The sequence below is a fragment of the Rattus rattus genome, chromosome 13, assembly GCF_011064425.1.
Source record: "Rattus rattus isolate New Zealand chromosome 13, Rrattus_CSIRO_v1, whole genome shotgun sequence".
Taxonomy (NCBI): Eukaryota; Metazoa; Chordata; class Mammalia; order Rodentia; family Muridae; genus Rattus; species Rattus rattus.
In genome coordinates this window covers 53,266,182-53,284,692 of record NC_046166.1, presented here as the reverse complement: position 1 = coordinate 53,284,692, position 18,511 = coordinate 53,266,182, and the positions used below count along the sequence as shown (strand labels likewise).

The 18,511-nt window shown below is 40.5% G+C and overlaps 2 protein-coding genes across 6 annotated transcripts in view; one reads left to right on the top strand and one right to left on the bottom strand.

The window, feature by feature from the left end:
- The first annotated feature begins 512 nt into the window (after positions 1–512).
- The window catches only part of Gtf2e2 (general transcription factor IIE subunit 2), a 47,578-nt gene continuing 29,579 nt past the window's right edge, over positions 513–18,511 (top strand). The window contains exons 1-2 of one of the 2 annotated variants that reach the window (XM_032918813.1): positions 513–607; positions 4,003–4,172. In XM_032918813.1, coding sequence (XP_032774704.1) covers positions 4,007–4,172 — 166 coding nt within the window. In that variant the 5' untranslated portion in view covers positions 513–607; positions 4,003–4,006. Of the gene's footprint in view, positions 608–653; positions 741–4,002; positions 4,173–18,511 lie in introns of those variants that run through there. The other variant, XM_032918814.1, reaches the window with a different exon arrangement.
- Smim18 (small integral membrane protein 18) lies at positions 10,469–17,932 on the bottom strand. 4 transcript variants are annotated; one of them, XM_032918815.1, is made up of 3 exons: positions 17,834–17,932; positions 11,370–11,441; positions 10,469–10,991 (listed from the first exon to the last, which is right to left on the bottom strand). In XM_032918815.1, exon 3 carries the CDS (start codon positions 10,953–10,955, stop codon positions 10,668–10,670), a length of 288 nt encoding a protein of 95 aa, XP_032774706.1. In that variant the 5' UTR covers positions 10,956–10,991; positions 11,370–11,441; positions 17,834–17,932; the 3' UTR covers positions 10,469–10,667. The 4 variants fall into 4 exon arrangements, with proteins under 4 accessions (XP_032774706.1, XP_032774707.1, XP_032774708.1 ...); XM_032918816.1 differs by lacking the exon at positions 17,834–17,932 and adding an exon at positions 16,647–16,761; XM_032918817.1 differs by lacking the exon at positions 11,370–11,441 and having other exon boundaries at positions 17,834–17,925.

The window sequence follows — 18,511 nt, the reverse complement described above, 5'->3', positions numbered from 1 at the left end:
TCAATTCCCAGCAACCATATGGTGGCTCACAACCATCCCTCTTCTGGTGTGTCTGAAGACAGCTACAGTGTATTCATATAAATAAAATAAATCTTAAAAAAAAAAAAGCTTAGCATGGAGCATACATCTGTAATCTCAGCACTTGGGAGGTTGAGGCAGAACGATCTCTGCAATTTTGAGGTCAAAATAGTCTAGAATTCAACTTCCGGGCCAATCAGACAACACTGGGAGACCTTGCTCAAAAAAAACCCCAAAATAACCCATCCCATCCCCCCATCACAAAATATTGGTAATGTTGCCGGTTGGGTTAGATTCCAGAGCCCGCTGAAGGAGCTGGTCCTAAGCTATTTGTGCCAAGGAAAGTATCTTCCTGTTCTTCTCTAAAGTAGAACCTGTAGCGTTAACGTGGCGGGCAGCCTCTGAGCGCCCTCCGGTCGTCATGGAGACTTAGGGCGGAGCACACAGTGACGCACGCGCTTTTCGGAGCAGCGTTTCGCGGTGGTTGCCGGGAGCAAGCGTCCAGCCGCCGCACCAGGAAGTGGAGGGCGGAGCCGGGACTGAGTCGCCGCCTCGGGCTCGGAGGCCGGAGGCTCGACCCCCTCAGCAGGTCTGTGCTGGGCGCGCGCAGCTGCGGGGAAGCGCTGACGAGGGGCGGGAAGTGGGGCCGCGGTGGGCGGGTGTGCGTGAGTGCGTGCGACTGAGGCGGAGGCCAGGAGGCGGCGCGGGTTGCGGGTGCTGAGGTAGGGGCCACGGCGGCGGGCGAAGGGGCGAGTCCCTAGTGGGACTCCGCTACCCTGAGGCGGGACGCGGCTTCCGAGGGGAGGCGCGTGAACGCCACGCCGCCAAGCTGTTCTCCAAGCCGATCCCCTTTAGGGGCTCGCTCCAGCCAGCATTGTCTTTTAGGCCGGACGTCCATAAGGCAAACTTTTGCGTTGGAAAGCGGGAAGATTCCTGGTGGGCGAGCGGATTGTGCCGCCTCTCAGCCCCTAGGTTTTTACCTTAGCAGCCGAGCTCAGCCAGTGTGGAGTTGGGGGCACCGTGGCGTCCCCTCCCGACTGGTGTCTCCCCTGCTTTTTCTAATGCTGCTTAACTTTTGAGTTGTGTGTTTTCTGAGGAGTCGAGAGACATTTTCCAGATTGAACTCTGCTGTCCGTTTTATGGTGTGCTTTGGTGTCAGGGCGAGCCGAGAAGCCAGAGACAGAGTAGACAGGCTGGAAGATTGCAGATTCTGGGGTGGGAAAGAACTGGACAGTGGAGCCTGAAGATTTTAAATGTTAGTTTCCTGGTACTATCCGCTGTGAAACTCTCAGTCGTATATCCTGATCCGGGGGTTTTGATTGACCAAAGTGGACGTGGGATATAGTTTGTCTGCCACACAGGTTAGCCTTGAGATGCGCCATGCAAAACAGATGTTGCAAAAGGAGGAAAAGTTACTTGAATCCCCGGAGACTAAACCGCTTGCTCTGGGTGCTTTTGTTGGTATATAGAGGTCTCTTATTTTAGAGCGCTTTGCTAGGGTTCCAGGACTGGGGCACATGACTTCTTCCACCCGTGACCTTAGTTGTGCCTCCCCCATTCAGGTTTTTTTGTTAATTTGTTGCAAACTGCCTGTTTCCTCAGTCTTCTCACTTGTGAATTTTGTCTTATTGTTTTCATGCTTTCCCTTCTTATACCTTCCTCACTTGCATAGTAATAGTTAATGTTAATTTCTTACCCAATACAACCAAAATAACAATTACTCTTGAAAAAAACTTTAATAAATACTTCCTCACTTTTACAGTTGGGCCAAATATGTACAACACTAATAGTGCCCCCCCTTTCCCGGACTTAGGAAGAAAATTGAATTTAGAACAGCTACGCAGATTGTTGCTTAGATGTTAGGAATTGAAACTGAGAGAAGCAGGTGTTTTACTCATAACAGAAACTCTTCAAACTCTTCTTACATGAAATTCACACTGAGTTTTCCTTATGAGTATTTTTTTTTTTCTGGATCAAGATTGAACGTGCCACACTGCCACATGCCACCCTCAAGCTATATCTCCAGTCTCTATCTTCCTGTTTTAATCAAGGAACTCAATGCATGTGGAACCAGTTAGATGCTTCAGTTTCCCTGAAGATGTGGAAGCAATACTTAGTAAGAACTGAACTTGAGGTTATGATGTTTTGCTAGGCTAATGACTTAGTGCTGTCCTTTAATGATGCTGGGCAGCCATATTGAGCTCCCAGTTGATATCACAAAGGCATAGTTGATACTCCATTGTGTACCAGGTTGCTAGGCATTTATGTTCAGTACAAAAGATGTGTTAAATGAATTTATCGGCTTAAAATATTTTCAGTATATGAAAGGGTTATCAGATATAACCCCATTGAAAGTCAAGGAGCCTCTGTAGAATGGTCTTACCACCCTGAATGAACACTTTCCATGTAGTCCTGCTGTCCTAGAACTCTGTATGTAGCCCATACTTGCCTTGAACTCACAGAAATCAGCTTGCTTCTGTTCCCAGAATGTAGAAATTAAAGTTGTGCACCACTATGCTCAGCTTTTGTAGACATTTAATACCTTAATCCAGCTTTCTCAAGAAGAGAACACTGGTTTTTTAAAATACACCATTTCATTTATAGCAGTTCTGATCCCCTCCCCTCTTTCTTCCCTTCCTTTTCCCTTTCCCTCTCCCTTCCCTCTTTCCCTCCCCCTTCCCTTATCCCTTCCCTTTTCCCTTCTTCCTTCTTTACTGAGCCTAAATCTGCTCTCTAACTTCTGCCCAGATTTTGTTTCTAGAGCACTGGTGGTACATAGTATATAATATGAGCTTCAAGTATGAGCTATGTTTGTAATTAGAATTTGTGTGTATGATTATGGTACTGGGGACTTAACCCAGGGCCCCATGAAACAAGGCAAGTACTCTTATCAACTGATCTATATCCTCAGGTAGGGCCAGCAAGGGAGGGTAATTTATCTCTCTATTTCTCTTGTCTGTGTCTCTGTCTGTCTCTCTTTGTCTGTATGTCTGTGTGTGTATGTATGTATGTATGTATGTATGTATGTATGTGTATTTTGTACTAAGTCATTTGTTGCCATTAAGTTACCAATCAGAATCTACATACTGGGAAACACAAACTTTTTGCCACAGGAAATCATGTGTATAGCTAACTGAAGGATATGCTGTTGTCATTAAAGAAAGGTTAAGAATTTTGAATACTTAAGACCTTACAGTTATAAAATTTTGTTCTCTTTGATTTTTATGACACAAAACTCAATAGATAATATACATATTACTACATATTACTGGAGATAAAACCATCATTCAAAATTATCAGTTGCATATTTTGGACTGCTCTTGAAGGAAGCTGTGTGCACTGATAAGGCAGAGTTGGTTTAGGGTTTGTTGGCTAGTCTATAAAGTTGGTGTGGCTATTAAACATAGCATTCTAGGTTTTCCCCTCAGCGAGACTATGTACCCTGATCTGTGGCTTTGCAAAGTGGCTGGGGCATTGTCCCTTTCAAGAGCTGGTTCTTGTATTGCTAATAAAGATACCCCTCACTCATCTCATAGTAGATAAGCTGTGCTCCCTGAAGGAGCTGATCCATTTCATTTGTTACATGACATGCAGATAGAGGCCAGATTCCAGGTTGTACCTTGTAAGCAAATCTCATGAATGTCAACAGGACGGAAGCCCTGCACTCACTGAAAATCTCTGGAGACTTCTAAATGTCATTGATGGCTGAAGTTGGGAGACCCTTGTAGACTTCTAAATGTCGTTGATGGCTGAAGTTGGGAGACCCTAGTTGGCAGCTGGTTCCCCGAAGTGCTTGCTTCATGAGATAGTCCTGGAAGTCCCTGTGCACCACCTCCCCAGCCCTGGTCATGCCACTTACTGTGCAGCTGCTCTTTAGAACAGTGACACTTTATTTTGTGGGAACTAAGTTGCCAAGGACTGTAGACTTGGCACGCAGGTTTGAGTGATCTGAATTTATATTAAAGGTCTGTGTTTCTTTTGTAGCATTATGGACCCAAGCCTGTTGAGAGATCGAGAACTGTTCAAAAAACGAGCTCTTTCTACTCCTGTGGTAGAGAAACGTGCTGTGCCTTCAGAGTCACCCTCCTCCTCATCCAAGAAGAAGAAGGCAAAAGTCGAGCATGGGGGATCATCAGGCTCTAAACAAAATTCAGGTGAGGACTGTTTCGGAATTTGTTACTATTTTTCAGGGAACTAGTAATGGCAAGTTTAGTTTCTCTTGAGATATGGACTCCAGGCAGCCCTGGCTGGCCTGGAATTTCCTATGTAGACAAGACTGTCCGGTAGAGTTGGCTGTCCATGCCTCCTGAGAGCTGAGATCAAAGACCTTTGCTATCACACCAAGAAAGTTTAATATTATCAATGAGTTTCAGATTCTTGGTTGAATATAAAAGATTAATTTGAGCTTATAGTATGTTCCCAGAACCCACATGGCAGCTTGCAACTAATTCTGGTCTGCATGGACACACATGATGACAAAATATTCATAAAGTAAAATTAAAGGGGAAGAAAGTGTACACCACTATTACTAGGGGGAAATGTTTGTTTTTTTAAGATTTACTGTATGTGAGTGAGTATACTAGCTGTCTTCAGACACATCAGAAGAGGACATTAGATTCCATTACAGATGGTTGTGACCCACCATGTGGTTGCTGGGAATTGAACTCAGGACCTTTGGAAGAGCATTCAGTGCTCTTAACTGCTAAGCCATCTCTCTAGCTAAAGGGTAAAAGTTTTAAAGAACAAAACCAATAACCTATGCTTTACTGTTACAGAATATTCTCTTTATATTTTAGAAATATGGTGCAACTATTACTCCCATTTTAGAATATTTCCATTATCATTCGATAGTCTGGTATGTGCTCATTTGCGGTGACTTCTGATCCCGGCCCCAGATGACAACAATCTACTTTCTGTCTATACATTGCTTTTCCAGACAATTGCTGTAGGTAGACTTATATACAGAGTGCTCTTTTGTATGTGGCGTCTTTACTTAATGTTTTTCATTTTTATCCATGTTATTGAGTAAATCAGTATCTTATTGCCAAAGAGTATTCCATTGTATTGATATATCACAGTTTGCTTATTTACTGGTTGATGGAGGTTGAATATATAGACTCTTGCTATGTAGCCAAGGCTGGCTTGGTTTTCACTAGGTGGGTCAGTATAGTTTCAAATACATTGATTCTCCTCCCTAGAGGCTGGAATTTCTGGATACTGTGAATTCGTTTAGCTTGTAAAGACACTATCAAAATGACTCTTGAGGATTGGTCTTTTTGCTGCTGTGCTAAAAAACACAGACCAGAAGTACCTTGGGGAAGGAAAGGTTTGTTTGGCTTATAGCCCATCATGAGGGAAGCTGAGGCAGAAACTGAAGCAGAGACCACTGGGTATGGTGCTGCCTACTGGCCTACTTCCCCTTGCCAGACGCCGACTCCTCCTCCTCTTCCTCCTCTTCCTCCTCTTCCTCCTCTTCTTCCTCCTTCAAGATTCATGTGGGTGTTTAGTCTGCATGTATGTCTGTGTACCACATGCATGCCTGGTGCCTATGGAGGACAGAATAATTAATTGGATTTCCTGGAACTGGAGTTGCAGAGTGTTACGAGTTACATGCTGTTACTGGGAATTGACCTGTCTTAGGAGGAATAGCCTGTGTTCTTAACCACTGAGCCGCCATCTCTTTAACTTTCAGGAACAGCTCAGGAACACTAGCCCAGGGATGTCACTGTCCACATTAGTGAGAGAGTTAGTACTCAAGATGGTGCCCCACAGATGTGCTGTGTACAGAGCCAGTCTTGATGGAGGCAGTTCTTTGATTAAGGGTCCCTCTTCCCAGATGTGTCAAGTTGACAATCAAAATTGGCCATCATAGTAAGTAGATTGTTTTACCTTTTCATCAGTGACGAAGGAAGGTCTAGTAATTTCTCATCCTTACCAATACTTGTTTTTTTCTTGTCTTTTCGTTTATAGCAGTTCTTAGTGGATGTGAGTGAATATTACTGTAGGAGTATCATTGTGTGTTTTTATTTGATTTATTTTTTTGAGACAGTCTCTTATTTTGTATTCCAGACTGATTTGTATGTAGTTCATTGTACAGCCCATGTTGACATCAAACTTATGGCAATTCTCCTGCCTCATCCTCCAATGCTGAGGTTATAGGCATGAGTTATGGGCTTCATAGTGTTTTTATTTTTCTTCTTTAGTTTTTAGGTCCTTATTTTTGTGAGTATTTACCTGCATGTGTGTATGTGTACTTCATGTGTGCCTGGTACTTTTAGAGACCAGAAGAGGATGTTGAATCCTCTGGAATTGAGTTAGAGATGACTGAGCCGTTGTGGGTACTGGAGCCCAAACTCAGGACTTCTGCAAGAACAGCAAATATTCTTAACCACTGAGCAGCCAGTTTGGTTTTTTTTTTTGTTTGTTTTTTGTTTTTTGTTTTTTTTTTTTAATATATTGATCCTACGTGCCAGTGTGGTCTTGTGATCCTTGTGTGATCTCTTCTTATCCTTTAGACATATTTCACTCTTCTTGGAGGAGACACGTCTCAGTTGGTGGAGTGCTTGCCTAGCATGTTTGATGTCCTGAATTTTATCTTTGCATTTTATAACCTAGGTGTGGTGGCACAAATCTATAAAATCAACAGAGGGTTCAATAGTTCCACATGGGGGGGGGGATAAAAAAAATAGTTCCACATATTCAGCATTTTTAAAAATTATTTTTTAATGATTTATTTGAGGCGCATTGGTATTCTGTGTGCATATATGAGTCTGTCTGTAAGGTATCGATCCCCTGGAACTGGAATTACAGACAGTTCTGAGCTACAGTATAGACTCTGGGAATTGGACCCGGCTCTCCGGAACCGGAAGAGCAGCCGGTGCTCCTATTTCTCTAGCCTTATTCTTTTAAGAGACAGTCGTTCTGTGTAGTCCAGGTTGGCCTCTCTGTGTAGCCCTAGTTGGTCTTGAACAAATGGATGGTCTTTCTGTCTCAGCCTTTCAAGTGCTGGGGTTACAGGCATGTTCATGTGCAGCTTCTGCTTAGTTGGTTTGTTTGTTTTGTCTCTAGTTTTCTACTGGGAATAAAATTTTTTCACCATAGAGCTAGTTAGTAATAGGAGGCAAAGACTTTAGACGTGAATGTGCAATTGGCTTATGAATTTGGGTCACAGAACTGTGATCTTAGGGCCTAATGTCAGTATATGTACTTATATGCACGCCTATTTTACCTGGAACACATGTAATAGCAAAGAGTTCCCAGAACCCTTTGGGTGCAGTGTGTATTTTTAACCCCCAGAATATTGTATATTTTTGCATATAATCTACTAATTATAAAGACAAACAAAAATACAACTTCTTTTTTAAGATTTTCACCTAAAAGTTGTATTATATATTATATATTATATATTTATATATTATATATTACATAATCCCCTTATTCTTGGGAATGCATTCCAAGAATCTAGATGTCTGAAACTGAGTAGTACTGAGCCATATATGGATTTTGGTTTTCATATGCACATTTTTATACACTTAACTTGTAAATTGGATACAATAAACGAATCAAAATAACTACTAATAAAGTAGAACTACTAAGAATTAAAACAAGTTGACCTGGTCTCTCTTAGACTATCTAGTTGTACTTTTACTCTGATTCGAGATGCTATTATTCCTGCATGGTCTTAGGCCACTATAGAAGGGTTGCTTGAACACAAAAACTGCCTTGGTAGTGCATCTGACAACCTAGACAATCACTTCATAACTAACACATGTGTAGTATATTCAGAGTGGATACACTGGAAAGAGATGACTCGTAGCCCAGGATGGACAGAGCAGGACAAAGAGCTGCCGTGTGGTTGGGAATTGACCTGGCTTTTTTAGAAGAGCAACAAGTATTCTTAACCACCGAGCCATCTTTCCAGCTTCTAATGTAGTTTTTAAAAATAGCATGTAAAATAACGGATTTCATCATGACGATTTTTTCAGACATGTATAGGTTATTTATTCTGAGATAATTTCCTGGAATAAATTTGTAGCTGTTATTTATGGCCTAAAGGTAATGTACTGGTCTTTTTAGATTTCCTCGTAGGTGATAGCAAAACAGTATAAGAAGGTAAAATGCGTTATCTGTGTGACCACTGGGGTAACAAGAAGCACAATGGGATGAGACGGTGGCTGAGCTGTGAAGAGCACTTGTGTTCTTGAAGAGGAGCTGGGCTCTCCACCTTGCACTATCGTGGAAGTTTAGGGCTCCACTCCAGTTCTAGGGCATCTGATGCCCTCTTTTGGCCATAGTGGGCAGTAGGCACACACGCATATAGTGCACATAAACCAGGTTCATACTCATAAAATAACAAGAAAAGAAAGCTGGGTGGTAGTGGAGCACACCTTTAGTCTCTCTAATACTTGGGAGACAGAGGCCGGGCACATCTGGGTTCGAGGCCAGCCTGGTCTACAGAGTGAATTCCAGGACAGCCAGGGCTACACAGAGAAACTTTGTCTAGAGAGACGGGGGTGGGGTCGGGGGGTGGGGGGGAAAGAGGAGAGAGAGAGTGGGTTCTATTTCTTTTTTCTCTTTTCCTCCACTCCCTCACTTCCTTCCCCTCTCCCTCCCTTCCTTCCCTCCTCCCTTCCTTCCTTTTTGAGGCAGGGTCTGGCCACCTTGGTCTCCTGCCTCTACTTCATGGGTGTTGGGATTACAGGCTTGTGCCACCACATGTGGCCTAAACTACTACATTGTTTTTTTAAGAAATGTGTGCTCACTTGTAACATGCAAAGTAGAGGCCAGAAGACAACTGTGTTTTCCTTTCCTTTTTTTTTTTTTTTTTTTTGGTTCTTTTTTTCGAGCTGGGATCGAACCCAGGGCCTTGCGCTTCCTAGGCAAGCGCCTACCACTGAGCTTAAATCCCCAACCCCACACAAAGGAATATACATTCTTTTTTTTTTTTTATTTATTTATTTATTTTTTTCCTTTCCTTTCATCTTGAAACAGGGCTTCTCCCCAGCCACCTGGATAAACTTGGGGAGGTTATCTTGTCTCTTGCTTATGAGTGCTGGGTTACAGCCTTGACCACTGTCTTTATGTGGGTTTGGGAGTCTGGATTTAGATCCTCACTGTATGGCAAATTCTTTACCTATGAAATTACCTTCTAATCCCCAGACGGCCACCATTCTTAGTAGGTGTCTAATGTCTTTAATATTTTTCTTAGAGACAGGTGTGGTAGTGTAAACCTGTAATCCCTGTAATTGGAGAGTGGAGGCTAGCTTGGGCTGCACCTCAAAATAAGTAAAATAAAATTGTCATAAATCCTAGGGGAATGGAGAGATGGCCCAGTGTTCAGAGCACTGGCTTCTCTTCTAGAAGTCGTGAGTCAATTCCAAGCCCCATATGGAGGCTCACAAACACCTATATAATTGTAGTTCCATAGGATCCGAAGTCCTCTTCTGTTCATGCAACAAAACATTCCTATACATAAAAATACACACACACAACCAATCTTGCTGGGTAATGGTGGCACATGCCTTTAATCCCAGCACTTGGGAGTCAGAGGAAGGTGGGTCTCAGTGAGTTTGAGGCCAGCTTGGTCTACAGAGTGAGTTCTAGAATAGCCAACGCTAAACAGAGAAACCCTGTCTGGAAAAATGAAGACAAAAAGTAAAATAAATCCCAAACCAAACCCAAGCCTCCAAAACTCTGTCAGCTCTAACAAAAGCTTTTCACTTTTCTTAGCAGTTTTTTGTACATTGAGTATCATTAGATCTTGATAGAGTGGGTAAGAGAAGTAAAAATAAAAGAATACTTTAGAGAAATGTAATTTACAGGTGTAGTTTCAGTTTGGAAGTAACCTCGGCTTCTAGATCAAAAACAAGTGAGTTTGTGGGAACCATACTTGGTGACCTTCCTGATCATTTGAGATACATTCATATTAACACTAATGTGTGTGGAAGGCAAGTCATTAAAAATACATTGTCTTCAGTCAGTTTTAAATCAATAGGGACTTTATGCCATGGTGCCACATGCCTATAATCCTGTCACTTTGGAGGTTGGGGCAGTATGGTTGCTGCAAGATTGAGGTTAGCCTGGGCTATAGATCATCCCTTCCTTGTACTGTAACCAAGGAATTCTGGATGGACATGCTTTATTCTGGGTTTAGAGGCACTTTTTTTTTTTTTTTTTTTTGGAGCTGAGGACCGAACCCAGGGCCTTGCGCTTGCTAGGCAAGCACTCTTCCACTGAACTAAATCCCCAACCCCTAGAGGCACATTTTAACAGTAGGATTTTGCTACCTAAATACTACTTTTTAATCTGCGTGACCTTGTACAGAATGACTTATTTTAGCAGTCAGCTGTGCTTATTTCTTATAGTTTGCCTGGAAACTGGAATATTGCTGCTTAATGTGCTGGGAATGTTCATCTAGTTTTTGAGATGCTGTATTAAGTAGACTGGTAAGTTCACACTATGAACTGCATATTTAATGAGGATACATACACGAGAGTGCACATTTCACATGTTTTCTTTTCTACTAGAATTCTTTTAGTCATTCAAAGTCAGATCAATTTTGTAATAAAGGTTGGCCTCAGGAAAGTTTCATTTTCCTCAGAAGAGGCGGACGGCTGTTCTTAAAGCTTTTGTTTATCTTCCGTGGAAGGCTAGACCACCTCACTGTCACGTTTTCTGATGTTGTCCATCATACTTCTGAGAGGATTCGGCTCGCTTTTCAAGTCCTTCACAGTTTTGTTCTTTGCACAGCAGCAGCAGTCAAGTACCTCATAAAGAAAAGCCAGTACAACCAAGGACACCACAGTAAATATGAACAGAAGCAGGATGACAAAGCAGGCAGTGTTCCAGTTATCATGGAAAGGGTAAATCTTTTGCACTTGAAACCCAAGGTACTGGTAAACAGAGGTTGTGGTTTCATTCCAGTGGCTGGAGGCCATCCTTGAGACTCCACTTTTTGTACTGCTGTTTGGAATCTACACAAAGGAAGAAAATGAATATATATATAACCAAACTACAGATTGTGCATTCAGATCTCAGCACTAAAATTCCTTAGTAAATTTATGTAGACACTGTGGATTTACTGTCTAACAGAATTAATGATGGAATTAATATATTTTTTTTGTGTGTATTTATACCAATTAGTTAATTATATTCTAGTTTTTATGCATTTCACTTATATAATATTTGTGTCTGGGATTCATCCACACACAGAAAGAAAAAAGATTTGCTTGTGGAATTTACAGCTAATAAAGGGAAGCACCTACCAGCTTGAAGCTTGGCTACAGCAGTGGTCAGTGAGCAATGGTCTAAGGCCATGGGAAGTCTTGTCATCCCCTTTAGGTCCTCCTTACCTTCTTTGGTTAAGGTGTTTCTGTCTCTTATTGCCACTTCTGTTAGCTTTGATTTGAATCTACAAATGGTAGCTGATATAAAATAACAGAAAAAGAAAAGCCAAATACTGTCAGTTTTCAGAATGAGGATAAAATAAAGTTTTAGATAAGTTGACTATGAAGTCATGATACTGTTGGTAGTATTAGCTATGTCAATAATTGTCTTAAATATTTCATAAACATAAGCGGCCAGAGATATTTAAAATGGATAAGCTTAGGGCTGGCAAGATGGCGCAGGAGGTAAAGACAGCTGCAGCTAAGCCTAATGAGTTGAATTTGATCTCTGAGATCTACGTGGTGACTTGCAAGTTTCTCTCTGACCTCTGTTTGCATTCTGTGGCATGTACAATGGTCTTTTCCCATGGATAAAATGTAATTTTAAAAAAGTAGACAAATTTAATCCTTTAAGAAGTGTTGATTGTTTATTTCATGAAGAAAGCTACTGAGTTAAATTTCTGTTTTTACACCATCGGGCTACTTCCTTGGAATTTATTTATTTATTTTTTTCTTTTTTCTTTTTTTCGGAGCTGGGGACTGAACCCAGGGCCTGCGCTTGCTAGGCAAGTGCTCTACCGCTGAGCTAAATCCCCAACCCCTTGGAATTTATTTTTGGTGTTTTGTTTTTGTTTTTAAATGATAAACTCATCATGGTCTTAAGTTTGGTATGTAGATGAGGCTGACTTTGAACTTTGGATCTTTTTTTTTTCTTTGCCTTCTTAGTGCTTGGATTGTAATAGTTATCTTAGTTAGGGTTTTACTGCTGTGAACAGACACCATGACCAAGGACAACATTTAATTGGGGCTGGCTTACAGGTTCAGAGGTTCAGTACATTATCATCAAGGCAGGAGCATGGAAACATCCAGGCAGGCATGGTGCAGGAGGAGTTGAGAGTTCTACATCTTCATCTGAAGGCTGCTAGTGGAAGACTGGCTTCCAGGCAGCTAGGGTGAGGGAGGGTCTTACACCCAAGCCCACAGTGACACACCTACTCCAATAATGCCATGTCTTCTAATCCTGCCACTCCCTGGGCTCAGCATGTACAAACAATCAAAAAAGTGCATTACTATTCTTGCTGATTTCAGTATTTTTTGATTTTGTTGACTTGTTATATCTTACATGAGAGTGTGAAGATTGAAAATTTGCTGTAACAGAAAATCTATAGGTTTTTTTTTGTTTTGTTTTTTTTGTTTTTTGAGGTGGGGTCTCATTGTGTAGCCTTGGCTGACTTTCAGAAACTCATCTGTCTGCTTCTCAAGTCCTCAGATTAAAGACACATGCCACCACTATCTTGATATTTTTTGTTTGTTTTGTTTTGCTTTTAATTCAATTCTCTTGAGACAATGTTTCTTTAAGTATCCCTAGCTATCCTGGAACTTACTCTGTAGACCAGGCTGGCCTTGAACTCAACAGAGATCCACCTGCTTCTGTTTTCAAAAGGCTAAGATTAAGGTTATATGCCACCACTATCTTGATTTTTTTTTTTTTTTCTCTTTAAATAAGGTTTTTCTGTGTAACCTTGGTTGTCCTGGAACTTGCTCTGTAGACAAGGCTGCTTGGCATCAAACTGACAGAGATCTGCCTTCCTCTGCCTCCCTCAGACTAAAGCTGGGTACTACCACTGCCCAGCTTATTATCTTGATTTTTAAAAAACATTTTAAGTCTTTTTGAAAACAGTCATTAATGCCTATACAGTTAAAGTAAAGGAATAAAATCACAATTTAATTTATTTAATTTGCCAGTAATATTTTCTCTACTTCACTACATTCTCGTAAACAGTTTCATGTATATTGACAACAAATGTCTTATCCACTGTGTATACTGAGTCTACAATTTTCTAACTGGTAGAGATGTCTTTTATGTGTATGTTTTTATGTGTATGTAAAGAAAATGTCAACCTAGTACATAAAGAATATAATACCCATGGCATTGCGGTAGGTGCCTGTGGTCTAGGCACTGGGAGACAGGAGCAGGAAGAACATGAGTTTGCGGCTAGCCTAGGCTACAGTAGGAGCTCCAGATGAGTCTGAGCTTTATAGTGAGACCTTTGTCTCAAAAAAGCAAAGAGCCTGTAACGAGCCCGTGTGCTCATGCTCTGTCGTTATCAGTAGTTGGGCATTCTGTGTTCACCTTCGTGTGTCTGTCACATGCCTCATTGGAAAGCAACACCATTTTATCCAGAAATAATTCAGCACTTCTTTGTTTGGTTGCCTTTTTTTTTTTTTTTTTTTTTTTTTTTTTTTTGAGGCAGGATTTTTGTTTGTTTTTTTGTTTTGTGCAATCCAGACTGTGTTGGAACCTGCTCTGTAGATTAGGCTGGCCTTGAACTTAGAGATCTGCCTCCCTCTGCTTCTTGGCGTGCTGAGATTAAAGGTATGCACCACTCCCGCCTGGCTTTCAGTACTTATTTGTAAAAGATGAAGACTGTTTCTAAATACAAGCAGAGTGTTTCCACACCCAGACTGTGAGTTCATATTGGTTAAATTTCTTTGTTTTCCTCGTAAACAGAATTTTATAATTTTATAAAGTTATGTTTTATAAGGTTTTAGTTTCTGTTCTAAGTCGTTTGTTTTTACAAAGTCCTATCTCTCTGGCTAGCCTCTTGCTTGCTTCCTATATTTTGAAGGTTAGATTATCTGAAGCCAGAAGTAAAGGCTTAAATACCTGTTTTGTTTGCATTTGAGACTCTGTTTCATGTGCATTGTTATTCTTCATTCTTCAGTGAGAGGCAACAGATTTAATGGGTGCATGTGATTGAATTACTTGTTAGTTGAGGGACATACCTTCTCAGTAGGCGAGGCATGTCACTTCATGGTACATTTCATTATTTTCAAGCTATGTCTCTAGATGGAGGATTTCAAAATTACCTTGTCCTTGGACTGTTCTCTTGAGTACATTCTTTTTTTTTTTTAAATTAAAATAGATTTTTCCATATAATATTCTGATTATAGTTTCCCAACCTCATATGCCTCTCAGTTCTTCTTCAATACCCTCCCATCTGGATCCATTCCTGTCTCTCCTTAGAAAACAAATAGGCATCTAAAGAATGATAATAAAAATAAAACAAAAACAAATCAACAGTATAAAAAAGCCAAACCAAAGCAAAAGAGAAACACCCATTTATACATACAGGGGTCTCATAAAACATAATGCTAGAAGCCATGAGTTCACTGTGGCCCAAAGACCCTCCAGGTAGGCCACTGAGTTCATTTGCTGTTGGCCATCAACAGCTGAGCATGCCTCATCCTGCCCTTAAGAGTGGCTTGTTTTCCCAGTGAGATTTCCCCTAGAGAAAAGTAATTTTTATCTGCATAGTGGCAATCAACTGGAGACAGCATCTGGGGATGTAGGTCCATTTCCCCCTTTAGTTCTAGGACCTCATCTGATACAGACCTGTGGAATGCATTTTTATGGAAAAATGACAGCAGTTGCTGGTACCACTGCCATAATGCAGTGTTAAGTGATGCCTCTTCTGAGTCTAAACAACACAGATACAAATGTAAGTACTCGGAAACCTGGTTACAGAGAGACAAAATCTAGGTGTGTGTCTGTGTGTGTGTGTGTGTGTGTGTGTGTGTGTGTGTGTGTGTGTGTGTGTGTGTGTTGTTTCAATACAGGCACATGTATGTGCATACTTCCCATGTGACTTTAAGATAATTGGCTTTTGAAGCATCTTTAAGGTTTAGGACACTAGTATAGTGTGAATATTCTTGCAAGGAGACCACATATTGTCACAGTTGCTTTTATGTTAACATAAATGAGTTTTCAGATTCTTTTTGAAGAGCAGAGGTAATAGTGATAGATATAGGAAGACTCAGATTTCAGAAACTATGTGTGCTAGGAGAACACTCTGCCACTGTCTTATATACCAACTTACACGTGAAAATTCATATAATGTTTCACGATGACCATGGAGTAACAGTATGTTTGCCAAAGGTATTTATGTGCTCTGCCGAAAGTGTCTGAGCAGTTTAGGAGTGGTAGTTTGAATAAGAATGGTTCCTCATAGGCTTATATATTCAACCGGGGAGTGCCATGATTAGGATTAGGAGGTGTGGCCTTGTTGGAGGAAGTCTGTCACTGGAGGTAGCTTTGAGGTTTCAAAAGCACATACCAGGCCTAGGCTTTTTTCCTGTGGATCAGGATGTAGCTGTCAGTTACTGCCCCAGTACCTGCCTGTATGCTGCCATGTTCCCACCATGATGATGGTGGACTAGCCCGCTGAAACTGTAAGCCAGCCTTCTACTAAATCCTTCCCGTCGTAAGAGTTACTGTGGTCCGGGTTGGGGATTTAGCTCAGTGGTAGAGCGCTTGCCTAGGAAGCGCAAGGCCCTGGGTTCGGGTCCCCAGCTCCAAAAAAAAGAACCAAAAAAAAAAAAAAAAAAACTGTGGTCGGGTAAAGAGCAGTGACTGGGGTGCTGTTCCAAGGCGAGGCGTATGTTACACACTTCGCCACTTCCGACAGTGCTGAAGCTGATGAGGAGGTCAAAACAGTGTTGCTTTAGTTAACTGCTGGACACCTGAAACACGTAAGGCCTGGGTAGTAGGCGTCACTGCCCCTGCAGTTAAATGTGTAGTCCTTCAAAGTACAGAAGAGCTCAGTAGTCCTGCTGTGTGTCAGACTCAAGGTAAAGACTACATTTTATGGCAATGGTGTACTTAAGCACCTGAAAGAAGTACACCATGAAGGTGTCCTATTCTGGACTACGTTTTTCAAATTAAGATTAAATTTTTATAAAGGAAATGCTTTAAGCACATTATAAAAACTGGGAGAAAATGATTAGAAATACATTTGTGGATCCCCCTTTATAATTTTATTATAGGGATGGGAAGCTTGAAAGAAAATCATATGATTTCTAGTTTTGTTTTATTTTTTTTTTCTATATTCCTCATACCTGTTTTTCATCCTTTTCAAAAGGCTCCAGTGGAATATTTATGGGGCTAGGTCTTGTGACCTTTGATCACCAGATTAGAAATTATGATTTAGCTCTAGTTACATGAAAACTGGTAAACTTAATTCTCTGGTACTTTTAAGCATACCACTTTGAAATATGATCAGTTAATTATAATAGCCTTTAAATGTAGAGCCACTATTCAGTTAGGTTCTGAGATTCTGAGATAGGGGATACTTGAAAGATGATTTGGTGAGCAGTAACAGACCTCCATTTATGCTAATAGTAGATCAGTTTGAAATTTTAAAGCGTAAATTAACTGTTAATTGACAGTTATTTTTATATTACCTGGTTCCCATATCGTATGGTAAGCAGAATGGTTTCTGGGTAATTAACCTGCTGTGCTGAACTTGAGATCTAGTGTCTTGTTACAGCAACCTTTGAGTTTCTCAAGAGATAATCTGTCTGTTTAACCTGAATGCTAAGAAACAGAAGGAATAGAAATTATGAAAAGCAGAAGTTAAAAAGAAAAGAAAACCCTAGGAGTAAATGCCCTTAGCATCCAGGTAAAGGGCAGCTGGGTAAGCAGAGTGTTAAGTGCATGCAGAGCGGCACCCACTGAGTAGGGTTTCATCTTCACATGCTGTTCAGACATTTGGACGCTTATGAGCTGGGAAAGTAATTCCACTTCGTAGAATCACTCTTCTACCGTAGCCAGTGCTACTGAGGACATACTTCATTTTAAGATGTACTTTATCAGACTGAATTTGGATGTATCAGTACTTAATTACTTTAATTTTTTGTGTGGCTTGTAATTTAAGGATATTTTAAAAGATTGCTGTATAATAACATGGCTTATATTGTATGGTAAGATTTTACTGTGAGGAATTATTTTAATTAAGATGTTAGGAAAATCCGATGCTTTGTAAGTTATCTCTGTTTACAATATAATACAACTCACATAATGATACATGTTAAAGAATTTTTATATAAAAATTTAACTGGCATTTTCTTGGCATTCTCTACATTAGTACTCAAAGTAAAATATAAATAATTTGAATTATCTTATTCGTTGAAATACAAACTTTCTTGTAACTGCTCTTTACCAGCTAGCATGATTTGTACATACAATCAGAAAGCTTTAGCCAAAGGCTTTCTGCTATTATTTTAGATGTTTTCCTTTGAGAACATCCTTTGTTAAGACAGACCAAGCTACTGAAATAAATCTGCTTTGAGAAAATGAAATTAGCGAGACTCAGGTTAAACATCAAATGCTTTTGTCTTACTTATGGTCTGGGTAGAGATCAGATTAGTAGGAAATGTAATGAATTTTCCATTAGGGCACAGATGGTAAGGATGCTTATCAAATAGCACGAGGCGGCCGTCATTTTCATGACAGAATCTTACCAAATAATGGGTCAGTACAGTTTTACGTCTTTAGCAGGCATAATGCTTTCTGGCTTTTGTGGTAAAATATTTTCCTACTGCTTCATAAGGGTATAGACTGCTGAATAAAAAGGATCAAATAAACCTACCTCTTGTCTGGAAAGATGCTGCTGAGGCGATGGTACCGTCTGTAATGCAGTCTAGTGCACAGCCAAGATGGAGCTGTGCTTCTATTGGTCCGACGCATAATGCAGCTGACAGTTTCCTTTGTGCTCATTTGCATTAAGTCCTGCCGTCCTGAGGAGTAGATCATTCATAAACTTGAATAGGGCTGTCTGGGCTATCACCTGCCACCCCCTTCTTTTAATTTTTTTTGTCTTTAAGCTAATTTTTCACATGGGAACATATTGCTGATTCTTATGTTTTTTTTTTTTCTCCTCCTATAAAATGTAACATCCCTCTGAACAGTGCAGTGCTAGAACACAGTCTCCAGAGGTAGTTACCTAGGAAACAGCTGCTCAGGTTAACCACTTTGGTAAAATGTTAGCAGGAAATGTGCATAAAATCTCATAAGTAAGTTTAAAGTTAAAACTTTTCCTCAATATGTTCTCAAGTCTTCTGGAGTTATGGACACAGCACTTGTATTTGGGAGAAATTTTGAGGGAAAAGAACAAATATTTTAGTTTTTTAAGATATAGTAGAGTTAATTTAGGTAGGTAATTTTTTTTTTAAAAATTGTAAGAGATAGATAGCTTTTATGTTTTTAATGGGGTCTAATTCAATGGGCTGTTCATCATTTTTAGTTATGGTGAAAAGAGTTTGGCCTA

Bases quoted from the DNA above. Each gene is read 5' to 3' on its own strand.
- Smim18 (XM_032918815.1), bottom strand. From the start codon at position 10,955: ATGGCCTCCAGCCACTGGAATGAAACCACAACCTCTGTTTACCAGTAC.